This window comes from Olea europaea, unplaced genomic scaffold (genome assembly GCF_002742605.1).
Source record: "Olea europaea var. sylvestris unplaced genomic scaffold, O_europaea_v1 scaffold589, whole genome shotgun sequence".
In the NCBI taxonomy this organism is placed as follows: Eukaryota; Viridiplantae; Streptophyta; class Magnoliopsida; order Lamiales; family Oleaceae; genus Olea; species Olea europaea.
Window position 1 is genome coordinate 113689 of NW_019264231.1, and position 15635 is coordinate 129323.

The following is a 15635-nucleotide window of genomic DNA, read 5'->3' on the forward strand; positions in this document are numbered from 1 at the left end:
AATAATAATAATAATAATAATAATAATTATTATTATTATTATTATTATTATTATTATTATTATTATTATTATTATTATTATTGAGTTGATACATTGAAAAAAAAATCCACCAAAAAAATTGAATTTTCATCAAAAAATTATATTTTTCCTCTTCAAACCCTCCTTTCGCCCCTGCCTGAAACATAAAACCTGACTCTGCCATTTGGACAATTGTTAAGTATCATGGCGTACATCACTCTAGCTAATTTTTTTGTGTCCCTTTTAGTGGAGCTAAAAATTAGATTTTTAATAGATTTTGATAAAATATAATGTGGGACCTACAAAATAGGTAAATATTTGTTTTAAAAAATAAATTAAATTTTTGAAATTTTTTTAAATACGCTTTTGTATAAATAACGCCATTTTTAAATCTTTCTTATTTATCAATTATTCATGTGTGTGTATTAATGTAATATTCTTCCATAATTAAAATACATTCCAAATTATGTGAGTCCCATTCTTTGAAAAAAAAATTCATTCTTAAACATTATTTTGACATTATTTCAATCACGCATTTTTTAATAAAATAGTACTACACGTAAATTCAAAAAATTTCTTATTTTTTGACGATATATTTTCCATCAATACACTATTTAAAATGCATTCCCCCCCTAAAATGGGGCTCAACCAAGGGCTGCAAGCAGAGCGGACCGGGCCGGGCATATAAGGTCAATTGACCCCCCCAGTTTTTGAATTTTTTTTTTTGAATGTCAATGTTTAAAACTTACACGATAAATATATAATGCAATCGATGGCTCCAAACTCAGTTTTGTGTCTTTGTCCCTCTTCCAATCTATCGAATGCGAACGCCACTGTCATTTACAATTTATCTATCGTTTGAAAGTTTGATTACGATCCTCTAACACAACATGTCTAAGTCCGCCCTTTGTTACAAGAGGATGTGATAGTTATTTTACTATGCCAAGCAATAGAAAGTTTTCCAAGTACTCTTCACAGAATCTTACAACGCAGCACATGATTAGTAGGTTTTTGTTTATATTTTTGCCAACTATCGATGAAATTGTGCCAAGTGTCCAATTCTATGAAATTTGCTCTGTACTACGGCTAATTTGAATAGAATAAAGAGTGTTTGAGCCCTTTAATTTTGAAAAATGTGTTATGAAATAGTGATTGATGTAGAGTGTGTGATTAAAAATAAATAATTTTTTTTATATGCGTGTAATATTATTTAATAAATAATGTGTGATTGAAAATGAGTATTGTAGAAAAAATAATGTAATAGAATGTAAAATAATAGATGAAAATTAGGGCTATTGAGAAATCCACATGGTGATCATCCATAATCAACCGTTTTCGCCACGTGTCGGCCAACAAAAGTTTTCACCACGTGTCAACGCAATGGACTTTCTCTCTCCTTCTCTTGTTTCATTTGTCTATCCGATATCATCTGGACTAATAAACACACAGTCGTAACTTGTAATCAGTGCATTGCTGTGTTGATTTGATTTGTAAATTCATAAACGTTAGGGCTGCAATGGATCCCCTGGTGACGGCGAAAGTGATCGGAGATGTGATTGATAAGTTCGTTCCGGCTGCCGAGTTGACTGTGCAATATGAATCAATGCCTGTGGCTAACGGTTGCGATATCAATCCATCGTCGGCTGCCGGAAAACCTCACGTTCATATCAGTGGTTCTCGTGGCTCTCCTAATTATACTCTTGTAATTCCACAATTGTTACAAACTAAATTAAAAAGTTCATTCTGCGTGTTGATTGAATCTAACCTGACTTGGATCGACTGTTTTTAGGTAATGGTTGATCCCGATGTTCCAAGACCGAGTGAACCAACTTTCAGAGAGTGGCTCCACTGGTAAATATTACTAGTAGCATTGCCTATTAAACCCTTCTATTGAAGTAAAGTAGATCAAATCCCTATAAGTTGGTAAATATTTTTAGCATATAACGATGTGAGATTTAATTGCTTAACGTAGATCAAGTCCTTATAAATTGGTCTATATTTTCATCGGATAACGATGTTAGATTTTATTGTTTAACAAGTCCTGTAAGATGGTGGCTCATTTGAGCAGACCAATCTTGTAAACGTGTGTTTGTTTTTGAGACTTAATTAGATCGGATTGCTCATTAGAGTTTAATGAACTCTAATACCATATTAAAATTTGAGATTTCATCTCAAAAGGTTTTTTTTTGTGCTGGGCAGCGCGCGTTAAGATTCGTCGCGCGATTGTCCAGGTGAGGTAGGAGATCTATACGAACAAAGCATTTCTCTTTTCGGCTGTTTTCATGTATCAAATCCAATATCCTTTTCTTTCTATGAGAAAAAGAAGTGTGGAGGAGAAGCAGCCGAGCTCATTCTCTTCACTTCTTGGGCAAAAGAAAAGAGCAATGCGTAGTCACATCTGTTGGATCAACATTTGACTTGAAAGAATGTTCAGGCAAGGGTTTGTAGAACGAAGGGAGTGTACAATTAGAGCGCAGCCCCAACAATCAACTTCCCACTTTTGATGTCCCACGATTATGCTAGTTTAGAAACTAAGGAGAAGGACAGAGGTCCACCGCTCCGTAGGCATCTAACATTTTTAGTTGGAGTTGTTCAAGTCTTTATTTATCTTTATTCGATGCGGAATTTTATCCTTAACAGTATTTATGGGAAAAAAAGTAGAAATCTTGTGTTTCCTTTGTTTCTTTTGGCGAGCACAAAATGCACTCACACTGTCACACAATGAAAATTTCTGAACCTGTTCAACCATTATTATTGTAAATATTATGGGAAACACTTACCATGCAAGCACAAGAAAAAGGGCTTTCATCACTTGAGCCTTAGGTGTACGCAGGAAACTTGCACTTTGCCTTCTTAAGAAGAGGGGTTTACCTACTAGGCCTGACAACGGATATTTAGAATTCAAATGTCAATATTTACTTTCTCACAATATCCATTTCTGGAGAGTCGTTGAATAATGTTTTGTCTGTTGGGTCATGACTTTAAGAGTATTCAAAAAATTTGTTTTTTTTCCCATTATGCAGAAGGGTAAGGGGGTCGCTTACATATTCGACTCCGATGAACAACCTTTTTGCGTGTTCATGGTGTGAGTCGTGTCTCATGGTTTATCCCTAGGAATTCTTTTCCGTTGCTTTACATGAAGGTGAAGAAAGGAGTGGCCTTACTTTAATTCATGATATTTAGCCCCTGGGGCACTTCTCCCCTGGCAAATGACGGGTTCTCTCAAATGCTGGCAGATCAGAGGTCGTGGGTTCAATTCTTGGGGCTCTTGGAGGCAAGATACATACTAGAAGGCAGGATTTATCCTGGAAGGCAGTAGTGTCTTGGCAGGCAAGGCGCAACATGGGTTGGCTCACTAGGCACTTTGGCAGTCCAGTTGGAAAGGTGCTTGGACCCTGGTTAGTTGGAGGCACATCCTACGGTTTAACTGGCCTGTGTGAAGAGGGGCCGGATCACAGACCCAAGGAATAGTCGCCGAAAGCGAACACCTCAATAAAAAAAAAGAAAAAGGAGTGGCCTACCTATTTGACTCCTATGAACAACTTATGGGTATCTGTGGTGTGCGTCGTGTGATAATGTTTTTCTAGTGGGTCATGGCTTTATGGGTATTAATGAAATCGAGTATTTGTTTCTTTTTATTATTTTATTATTTTTTTGATATCCAGGTATTCCAGCTTACACCAGACTAAATCCTGAACCCCCAAGACCCTTGCCCCTAGAACCTTAGAGGGGGTAAATCGCGGGTTATGCCTCAACTGGATCACAGGTTCCCCTCATTGCCAGTACACTTCTACGCACAAGAGACCCTCCTCCACAGTGATTGCTCCATACCAAATTTTTGGCCGCAGGTTCTCACCAGAAATCGAACTCTCCACCCTTCCGCTGGAAACAAGATAATGTTGATTGATCCACCAGTTGAGCTGTGCCCCGGGGGCGAGTATTTGTTTCTTTAGTATGAAGAAGAGGATGGGAGTCGCTACCTATTTGACTCCATACTTTTAGATATTCATGGCTCAAGTCGTGGAATAATGTTTTAGCCATGGGTCAATTGAGATTGTGATAAATTTTAAAAATCCTTCAAAATTTAGGTGTCCTCAATTGAGATTAGGTGTCCACATGCATATGCTATTTTCAAATAGTTAGATAAAAAATTACAACAAAACACATTTCTTTGTTCGTTTTCATCAAATAAGAGTTAAAAATATTAAATTAAGTATCGAAGTAGGGTCTTCATGGTAACGACAATTCAGACTCAAAAGTCAACTATATAATGTTACGATATCGTACATTTGTGATATAAAAACGCAACAAATTTTTGACGTTGTTGCTGTGGACTATTTACATTTAGTTTTAATTTATTTTAGGGAAAATTGCAGTCGAAGTACCAAACATTTCGTTTATTAGCAGACTTTGTCCAAACCTTTGATTTGTGCCACTGTGAGTACCAAACCTTTAAAAAATATACAGCTCAATTCCAAAATGACAGTTTCCGTCTATTTGACCCCAAAATCCGTCCGTTGACCCTAGAAATTAAAAATTTAATAATTTTACCATATAAGACAAGGCTAAAATGGTCATTTTACCATTTTAATATAAAATAATAAAAAAAGGAAAAAGGAAAATTGGTCATCTCCTTCAACAACCCCAACCCCCATCCCCCAATCCCACCAAAAAACAGCACCACCACCATCACTTGCTACAACCACCAACCATCGCTTGCTACAAACACCCACCATTGTGTGCTACAACCACCCACCACTTAAGGAAATCGTATTTTTCAAACCTCGAGTTTCATCCCTTGAAAGCTTCTGTAATTCATTTCCACCAAATCAAAACTCACAACGAACCCTGGAATTGGAAATCAGAAATTGCTCCTTTTCCAATTTCTAAATTTCCTTATTATTTTCTATTCATGTTTCGTGGGGAAATTGAGATTTGATAATGGGAAGTTTTTACTCCAAATTTTTTATGGGTGGGAGTGGGGGTAGTGATTTAAGAGTATGGCCCGACGGTGGTGGCACTATTGGCGATGGCTGGCATATGGCGAGACTGGTTTTCCCCATTATTGGGTAGGTGGGGGTGAAAAGAAATACATACAGAGGGGTGTGTGTCTAAATAGAGAAAAATAAAAAATCAAGAGCTAGGGTTTGAAATCAAGATTGGAAGCAAAAAAGAGAACTTGGTATGAGATTCATCCTCTTTTATACATCTTAATTCAACATCCAGTGATATACTCAATGCAAATTTTTAGTTTTCTTCCATTATTATGAGTAGCTAAATTTTCTATTAGGACAAACAATATAATTTGTTGAGATCATTTATTTCTTTTATTCAAGATTCAAGTACTTTCATTATTTATGTGTTGATTTTAATTATGTACTTGTGCCCAGTTTGTTAGTGTTTCTAATTTTGAACTCAAACACATTTTATTGGACACACAAATTTTTAATTATATATTTTATCAACTTTTATCAAAATCTATTAAAAATACGATACTCATTATTACGGTCTTAGATGAATCCTTAGAATTAATATTTCTTTTAACTAAACTTAATTTGCACAGAGATATGTGATTGAATTAGTTAAATAGATTCAATGAGAACTCAAGATGTATAAATTGAATATAAAAGAAGAATTCAATTGAATACTACATTAGGTTACGAATCTTGAAATTGTTGTGCCTAATATCTATTTCATATTTGAAAATTAAATAGATCTTTATGTGCATCTACTTATTTTCATGTAGTTAGATTAAAATCACAACAAATCACATCTCTTTGTTTGTTTGCGTCCGATAGTAGTTAGAAATAGTAAATTAAGCATTAAAGTCTAGTTGTTGTGGAAACGATAATCCTGATTCAAAGGTCTACTCTATTACTTGTTACGATATTGTACACATGCTATATAAAAAATGCAATAAATTTTTGACGCCTTTGCCGGGAAATAGTTACATCTAGTCTTAATTTTTTTTTACTGTTATTTGATTAATTTATTTTCTTCTATATACAGAAAAGGTGTTTGTTGTATGTTTTGCATCCAAAGCGACAATCTTGAGCCGTTTGATTCGAAAATAGAATGTGCTTTCGAGACAAAGATTCAAGGAACACAAACAAAAATAGAAACATCAGATGAGTGACAATCAAAATATTTTTATTCCTATATACCCGATTGGACAAGTTGCCGAGAGAGTAGTGGCGTAGCAAAATTAGCAAAATGAGTGAGTAGAGATAAATGAGGAAGATTTGCAGTCATAATGTTCTTAAATCTATAGCAGCACCATCACTTTCTGCATTTTATATCCAAATTTTGGGGTAAATAATTTTCAGATAAGGGCAGATTGGACTCTGCAATTCTATGGGTTACCTCATAAAAATTCGAACACAAGTATATTCAGATTTTTCAAAAATTGTCAAAACTTCCATGTTTCAGGAATAAATGAATATGCTATCAAGCTGTGTTTATTGTTTTACACTTTGAGGGATGCATCTTTGGAGTGGTTAGTTGTTGAATCTCATGGCAGCATTACTACACGGGTAGCAAAAGTAGCAAAAATCCGATTGAAAATTCAAACATTCCAAAAAGAGATGGGGCAAGTTATCATGATGCATGAAACTGATTCAAAGAGCTAATGTAAAAGTGTCCAAATCATGAAATCACCATAAGTAATCAAGTTCAATGTTTCTACATCGAACTTTCACCATTGTCAAAATCTCAAGTGGATTTTCTTTGCATATGAATCAATTATTGAAAAATCGATTCAATAATGCATGGATTTGTTTGAGTAAATTTCCATTATACATTCAATGTTCTCCTTAGGAAGAGTAGTAACACAGAAGGCAGGTGAAATTTATGAATTAGACAGCACAACATCTACCAATACACAAATAGCTGCTTTGACAAAATAGATAAAGTTACTGTTGAAATTACAAACACGTCGAGCACATGCAATGATGGCCAATCCATCATGTAAAAGTTATGGAGCCAATCATCTCATAGAGAATTGCTTATCTATGGGTTTTCTCGAGGAATTAGTGAACTTCGTTCAGAATGGCTCCCGCAATTTTAACCCATATGGACAAAAACATATAATCCTAGATAGAGACAACACACGAACTTTAGATAGTCTGATGATCAGTAAGGGAATAATTCAAATAATGCCCAACACGAGAAAAAATCCAGTTTGGAAGAGATATTCAATTAGTACATGTAAAAGACAGACAAGGTGTTCCAACAAATTGAAACAAACTTTTAGAATTGGCAAGCATCTATCAAAAAGTTGGAAGATGATTCAAATATTCCTCTAATCTTATGAAGACCTTTATTGGCCACTGGAAGAGCGCTGATTGATGAATATGATGGAAAGATGATCCTAAGAGTGGACAATGAACAGATCATATTCAATGTGTTCAAGGCGATAAAATATCCATTGACTTCTAATACTTGCTGCCAAATAGATGTCTTTGATGAGCTTGTAGCTGTACTTTTGATGCAGAATATCCGGCATTCATATATGACGCACAAATTGAACAAATAGAATATGAGATTATAGAAAGAGAAGAATGTGCTATATAGTTGGTAGAACAATCTATGGGAAGAGACATTGACAATGTGAGTCTCTTTGTGCCAATCCATCACTGTCGCTATCCTCAGTGGAGAAGGCCCCAACTCTTGACTTAAAATCTTTGTAATCACATCTATGCTATGCTTATTCGGGAGATTCCATTGCACTTCCAAAAATCATTGCAAATGATATGACAGAAGAAGAGGAGAAAAAAAATATTGGAGGTACTAATGCTGCAATTGGATGGACAATAACTGATATTAGAGGAATTAGTCATACCTTTGCATGCACAAAATCTTAATAGAGGATGAATCAAAGCCATCAGTAGAAGGACATCGCACATTAAATCCAACTTTTAAAGAAGTGGTGAGAAAAGAAGTGCTAAAATTGCTAGATGCAGGGATTATTTACCCCATCTCAGATAGTTCTTAGGTAAGCTTAGTACATGTGGTGCCTAAGAAGATGAGATTGTAGTGGAGACGAATGAAAACAATGAGCTCATTCCAACAAGGGTAGTAACTGAATGGAAAGTATATATTGATTACAGGAAGTTGACTAATGTCATAAGAAAAGATCATTTCCCATTGTCCTTCATTGATCAAATGTTGCAAAAGTTAGCTGGTCACTCACATTATTGCTTTCTGGATGGATATTCAGTGTATAACCAAATAGAAATTGCTCCAAAAGACTAGGAAAAACCAACCTTCATATGCCCATATAGTAGGTTTTCCTTTAGGAGAATGCCTTTTAGTTATGCATCGCACCTGCAACTTTTCAACGCTACATGACACCCATATTATCTGACATGGTGGAAAAATATATCAAGGTATCTATTGATGACTTTTCAGTATTTGGATATTCTTTTGATAATTGCTTCAAACATCTATCTCTAGTGTTATAAAGGTGTAAAGAAAGGAATCTAGTGCTTAATTGGGAGAAGTTTCATTTTATGGTGAAAGAATGAATAGTCCTAGGACATAAGATATCTTCACGGGGAAAAATCCAAAATATATGTGATTGAAAAATTGCAGCCACCAAATTCATTTAAGGGGATTAGAAGCATTTTAGGCATGCAGGGTTCTATAGAAGATTCATTTAGGACCGTTCAAGGGTCAAAAACCTTATGCAGCCTACTGGAGAAAGATATGCCAGTTGACTTTTTTGATAAGTGTTTAAATGACTTTAATACTTTGAAAGAAAAGTTAACCTCATCACTTGTTATACTGCCACCAAAGTGGGAACCACCTTTTGAGCTTATATGTGATGCCAGAGATTATAAAGTGGGAGCAGTGCTTAGACAATGCAAGGGAAAGATAGTGTATGTCATTTATTACACCTGAAAGACTTTGAAAGATGCTTAGATTAATTATGCAACAACTAAAAAGGAGATTCTAATATTAGTACTTGCCTTTGACAAATTTCGCTCCGTTTAATTGGGTCAGAGGACATAGTTTATACAGACCATGCAGCATTGAAATATCTTTTTGAGAAAAAATATATAAAGCCCAGGTTGATTTGATGGTTTCTATTACTACACGAGATTGATATTGAAATTCATGATAACACAGGAAAAAAATCAGGTAAAGATCATATATAAAGGTTTGAACAATCAAAAGAATTTCTTAATTTGTATATCCATAAAATATTTTCAGATGAACAATTATTGCAGGTAGAGAAAGTACCGTAGTACATAGATATTGTTAATTACTTAGCTTGTGGTAATATGGATCTAGACATTACTTATCAGTAGAATAAGCTTTTCCATGAAGTTAAATTCTATTATTGGAATGATCTAAACTTAAACAGTAGAGGGACAAATCAAATCAATAGAAGATTCGTACCAGGAGATGAGATGAAGCCAATCTTATCACAGACTTATGCTTCAACTTATGAAGGACATTTTAGCCCTACAAAAATAGCAGCGAAGGTGCTTCAGTGCGGTTTCTTTTAGCCATCATTACTTAAAGATTGTTATAGCTTCTGTAGATCATGTAATAAGTGCTAAAGAATAAATAACATATACAGTAGAGGGACAAATCAAATCAATAGAAGATTCGTACCAGGAGATGAGATGAAGCCAATCTTATCACAGACTTATGCTTCAACTTATGAAGGACATTTTAGCCCTACAAAAATAGCAGCAAAGGTGCTTCAGTGCGGTTTCTTTTAGCCATCATTACTTAAAGATTGTTATAGCTTCTGTAGATCATGTAATAAGTGCTAAAGAATAAATAACATATTAGCCTGTCATGAGATGCCACTAAACAATATTCTGGAAGTGGAAATATTTGATGTATGGGATATTGATTTTATAGGACCTTATCTTTTATCCAATAATAACGATACATTTTAGTGGCAATGGACTACGTATCAAAATGGAAAGAAGCCAACATCTTGCCCACTAATGATGCAAAGGTGTTGGTAGTCTTTATAAAGAAATATATTTTCAACCGTTATGGATCACCTAATGCCATAATAAGTGATGGTGGAACTCACCTCAGTGATCGGCTATTCAAGGTAGTGTTTCACAAATATGAGGTACAACATCGAATTGTCATACTCATCACCTTCATACAAGTGGACAGGTTGAAACTTCTAATAGACAGCTAAAAAGAATCTTGGAACCTGCGATGAATGCATCTCGAAAAGATTGGTCCAAGAATTAGGACGATGCTTTGTGGGCCTATCGACCTTCTATAGGACATTTATTGTCACCATGTTAAATAGCGTTTGGAAAAGCATGCCACTTACTAGCTGAGTTTGAGCATAAAGCATGCTGGCGTTGAAACAATAGAGCACGGACTTAGAAAAGGCTAGAAAAGTGAGAATCTTATAGCTATATGAATTAGAAGAATTCAGAACATAGGCCTATGAAAACGCATCCACCTATAAAGAAAGGATAAAGTAATAGCATGACAAAAATATTCAACATTGAGTTTTCAGAGTAGGAGATCAAGTCTTCTTATTCAACTCTTGATTGAAACTCTTTCTAGGTAAGCTAAAATCGAGATAGTCCAAACATATCACGGTATTTCAAGGGTTTTCGTATGGTGTAGTAGAATTACATCACCCAACACTGGAAAATTTCAAAGTTAATGAACAATGCATCAAACACTACATTGTTTCAGAATGATAACGGTACAAGGTCAAGCCAATAACTTTAAAGAAGCACTTTTTAGGAGGAAACTCAAGCTCTATCCTTTACTATTTACTCGGTTTTTAATTTTTGGATTTTTTTCCTTTTATTGTTTATAACATTCTCGTTGTGCTTTGTGGAACAAATCTCAAGTTTGGATATTAAACCATGCATGGACAGGACATAAAAATTCAAGTCAGCAAGTTTGGAGGAGTATGTAAAATTCAAAATGGAGAAAGAATGTTGAAAACACGTAAAAAAAACTTATAAATCAATGAAAAAGAAACAAATAAATCCTACCCGAATTGGGATGCTGAGTGCCACACCACTATGGCCACGATGCCCAAAACCCCCTAAAATAGATCAGTGCCACTATCCCGGCATCACGACACCCCAACCAGCCTTTCCATACAGACTCGTGGCTCAACAGCACCACTATCTCAGCGCCATGGTGCCATTGACCAGCCACCATCCTATTTTTTTTTTTTCTCTTTTTTCTACATTACAACTTCTATTTAATAACACCCCTCCCCATACTATTTTTATTTTGTACTTTTCCACAATCCTACATAACATCAATCTCCCCTCATTACCAAGTTATTCCAAGCCCATTTGTTCTTGACCCACATGCACGCGCACGGCGCGCACACACACTCTCTCTCTCTCTCCCCCTTCCCAAAATCCTGTACTAAACTCCTCAAAATCATTACATTCACCTCAATTTCTTTTAGATCACTACACTACAACATGAAAAATCATCCATTAGAACAAATCTCCCACCTCTATAGCCACATCTAATCTGATTCGATCCGAATTGTTCCATTTCTTTTATCCAAAATTCAATTTCCACAACCTTCTAATAAGTAGGTATTCTACTCTAGGAGGGCTACACAAAGGATGCCGAGTATCTAAACTTGGGAAATTTATGATACACTATGTCATATTACACTTGGTGGTTGGATGTGTGAAGCAAGAGTAGTTAATTTTTATTTTTTTGGAGCTTGTGGTGACTGGAATTTGGAATGGTTGAATTTATGTTTGGGGCTAGGATTAGAAGAAGTTTGGGGACAATATAAGTTTGAATTGTGAATGGTCTACAAAATGTTTGTTGAAATTCCTATGAGAACTTGAACTACTTTGGTGGTTTATTTGATAACTTTAAGTACTTGCATTGACATTGTGAAATTTGGAACATTATTGTGGGTTGAGTTGAGAGTGGTGAATTGAATTGTGGTCAATATTGTGTTATTAAGGAGTTCGTCGTATTGATTGGAATTTGTAGTGGCTTATTGAGAGAATTTTTGGGTTAGCTTGTGATGGTTGAAGTTCATTGAAACTGTAACCTTTTTGGAGTTCACCTTGTCACCTATTCTTCTTCCAGTTCTTTTAACAGAAGTAAATTTGCGAGTACTGAAATGGATGAAAGATATCAAGGCATGGTAGTTCACAAGAGTTGTATTCCAGAATGGGATTTCAATAATCTTGAACTTTATATGAGGGATGAAACTGGGAGTTGTTTACATAACAACCATAAACCGGAAAAATTCAGTAGTGCGGGAATTTTACACTAACGCTAAGACCACAGGAATTCAGAAGTCTATATGTAGGGTAAGTGGGTTCGTTTTGACAGAACCTCAATCATAGCTCCTACAGATTGCCAAATATTAATGATGATAAATTTTCCAAACTACGTGAAGAAACCCAGAGGACATAATTCGAGAGTTGGCTAATCCAAAAACGATCAAGCGTAGATGTCACTAATTTTCCCATCGCAAGGATATATGTTGAATGCAAAACGTGGCATTATTTCTTTGTGCTAAACTTTTGTCCTGCAGCAATTTTAGCAAAGTGACAAAAGAACGAGCATTATTGAACTTTCCCATTTAGAGGGGCCTCAGTGTTGATGTGGACTCGGTTAGTCAAACAAATTTTTGGCACATTCTTAAGGTTCTACAACCGTCTGTTTGGGTTACCCTTCACTAATATATGCTCTATGTAGAAAATGGGAATTGTAACATCCCTAGCAAGGGAGGTAGTGTATCCTAAACCAGTAATGACTAAGAAGATAATTTGATAGTTCATTAGCAAGCAAATATACACAAGCATCCCACCATAGGAAGCAGGGGCATAGCCATCCCACTACTGTGGGCCTCTACTTGTCAGTAAGCCGAATTAGGACATTATTCGTTGGATTGAGGCCACGCAATTGCAGCTCACACAAAGACAGGATGAGTTGAAATTGAGACATAAACAGAGACATGATAGGATCCAACATCAACTCAATCAATTGTAGGTATCAATGCACGATCAATATCACGAATTGTAGAACTTGATGCATGTATAATATCAATATCAAAATGAGTTCTACTCAATTTTGGCCTCTACATATCCCCACATGACATTTACTGAGAAGCTGACGTTCCCATATCATCCAGCCACTTAGGTATGACCTCACCAGGGCAATGTCAATGACACCAACTGATGTATTCATGGAAGACTTAACCCTCATTTGTATTTATTTTTATATTAGAGACAATTTATATTTTAAATTTGGAGGATGAATCATTAGTTGTTAATTGCTTTTGTCAATTGTTTATTATATTGTGTCATTGTGCTTGTGTGAAATGATTTTATACTATTTCGCTTGTTTTGTATACAAAAAACAATAATTTCTTTTTATACATGCTTGTGTGAGCTAGATAGACTTGTCGATTATGATGAATATATTTGAGAGCACGTATTAGTTTATGAATTGTGAATGAATCATGTGTCGTAGTTGAATTTTATGCTTATCCATGTAAAGCATGAAAATATTCATGCACAACAATTAAGTTTAGCATCATACATAGCAGGTGGATTCATATGTGTAGGCTGAATAGATGATTTTGGTGTTTAATCTTTTAACCCGTGGTTCACAATATCCTTTAATTGCATATATAATGATTTGGAGTATTCTAATTGGTAAAAGAAATGATTTAAGATTGATGTGATTCTATGAATATTGAAAAAAGCTGTGCCGAGTGTCTTTGAGTTTCAAGTATGAACTTGGTGATGACCAAGTGCCAAGGATCTAATCCCTATAAATTTTGCTTGTCTTTTATAAAAAATGAGCATTGTACTTACTACTTATTTAGTTTACTCCTCACTCCTACACCTTTTTTACTAGAATTAGTAAGGGTATCTTGAAACTTGGTACCCTTTAGTATTCAAAAATTGGAGAGTTACCATCTCAAAGCTCAGTTCAAGAGGAGAAAAAAAATGGTGAGATCAAAATTGAGCTTAAAAAAACTATATACAAGTGCGCAAGAAAAAATTGATTGTTGTGTACACAAATAACTAGTGATTGAATCACTTGGTATAAACTTGATTGTTGAAACACTTATATTTTGGGAAAATCGTGACGTTGCCAGTCCACTACTAAAAAACAGTTTTTCAGCTACGGAAAATTACCAACGGATGCAATCCATTGGTAATTAAAAACGGATTATCCGTTGGTAAAAGTAATTCACTTTTAGCTACGATAATCAGCAACGGATTTTCCGTTGGTAAAGATGATATCTCTTTACCAACGGATATTCCGTGCCTAATATAACCATTTAACATTTGGATCTTTCACCTACGGATATTCCGTTGGCAATTTACAGAAAATTACCAACGGATGCAATCCGTTGGTAATTAGAAACGGATTATCCGTTGGTAAAAGTAATTCACTTTTAGCTACGATAATCAGCAACATCTTTGGAGTGGTTAGTTGTTGAATCTCATGGCAGCATTACTACACGGGTAGCAAAAGTAGCAAAAATCCGATTGAAAATTCAAACATTCCAAAAAGAGATGGGGCAAGTTATCATGATGCATGAAACTGATTCAAAGAGCTAATGTAAAAGTGTCCAAATCATGAAATCACCATAAGTAATCAAGTTCAATGTTTCTACATCGAACTTTCACCATTGTCAAAATCTCAAGTGGATTTTCTTTGCATATGAATCAATTATTGAAAAATCGATTCAATAATGCATGGATTTGTTTGAGTAAATTTCCATTATACATTCAATGTTCTCCTTAGGAAGAGTAGTAACACAGAAGGCAGGTGAAATTTATGAATTAGACAGCACAACATCTACCAATACACAAATAGCTGCTTTGACAAAATAGATAAAGTTACTGTTGAAATTACAAACACGTCGAGCACATGCAATGATGGCCAATCCATCATGTAAAAGTTATGGAGCCAATCATCTCATAGAGAATTGCTTATCTATGGGTTTTCTCGAGGAATTAGTGAACTTCGTTCAGAATGGCTCCCGCAATTTTAACCCATATGGACAAAAACATATAATCCTAGATAGAGACAACACACGAACTTTAGATAGTCTGATGATCAGTAAGGGAATAATTCAAATAATGCCCAACACGAGAAAAAATCCAGTTTGGAAGAGATATTCAATTAGTACATGTAAAAGACAGACAAGGTGTTCCAACAAATTGATACAAACTTTTAGAATTGGCAAGCATCTATCAAAAAGTTGGAAGATGATTCAAATATTCCTCTAATCTTATGAAGGCCTTTATTGGCCACTGGAAGAGCTCTGATTGATGAATATGATGGAAAGATGATCCTAAGAGTGGACAATGAACAGATCATATTCAATGTGTTCAAGGCGATAAAATATCCATTGACTTCTAATACTTGCTGCCAAATAGATGTCTTTGATGAGCTTGTAGCTGTACTTTTGATGCAGAATATCCGGCATTCATATATGACGCACAAATTGAACAAATAGAATATGAGATTATAGAAAGAGAAGAATGTGCTATATAGTTGGTAGAACAATCTATGGGAAGAGACATTGACAATGTGAGTCTCTTTGTGCCAATCCATCACTGTCGCTATCCTCAGTGGAGAAGGCCCCAACTCTT

At 35.2% G+C, this 15635-nt stretch overlaps 1 protein-coding gene across 1 annotated transcript; it reads left to right on the top strand.

Annotated features, from left to right (window-relative positions):
- The first annotated feature begins 1534 nt into the window (after positions 1-1534).
- Positions 1535-3489, top strand: LOC111389414 (protein MOTHER of FT and TFL1-like). The gene is made up of 4 exons (XM_023014336.1): positions 1535-1720; positions 1808-1869; positions 2453-2458; positions 3255-3489. The coding sequence occupies exons 1-4, from the start codon at positions 1535-1537 to the stop codon at positions 3487-3489; spliced, it is 489 nt and encodes a 162-aa protein (XP_022870104.1).
- The last annotated feature ends 12146 nt before the right edge of the window (positions 3490-15635 follow it).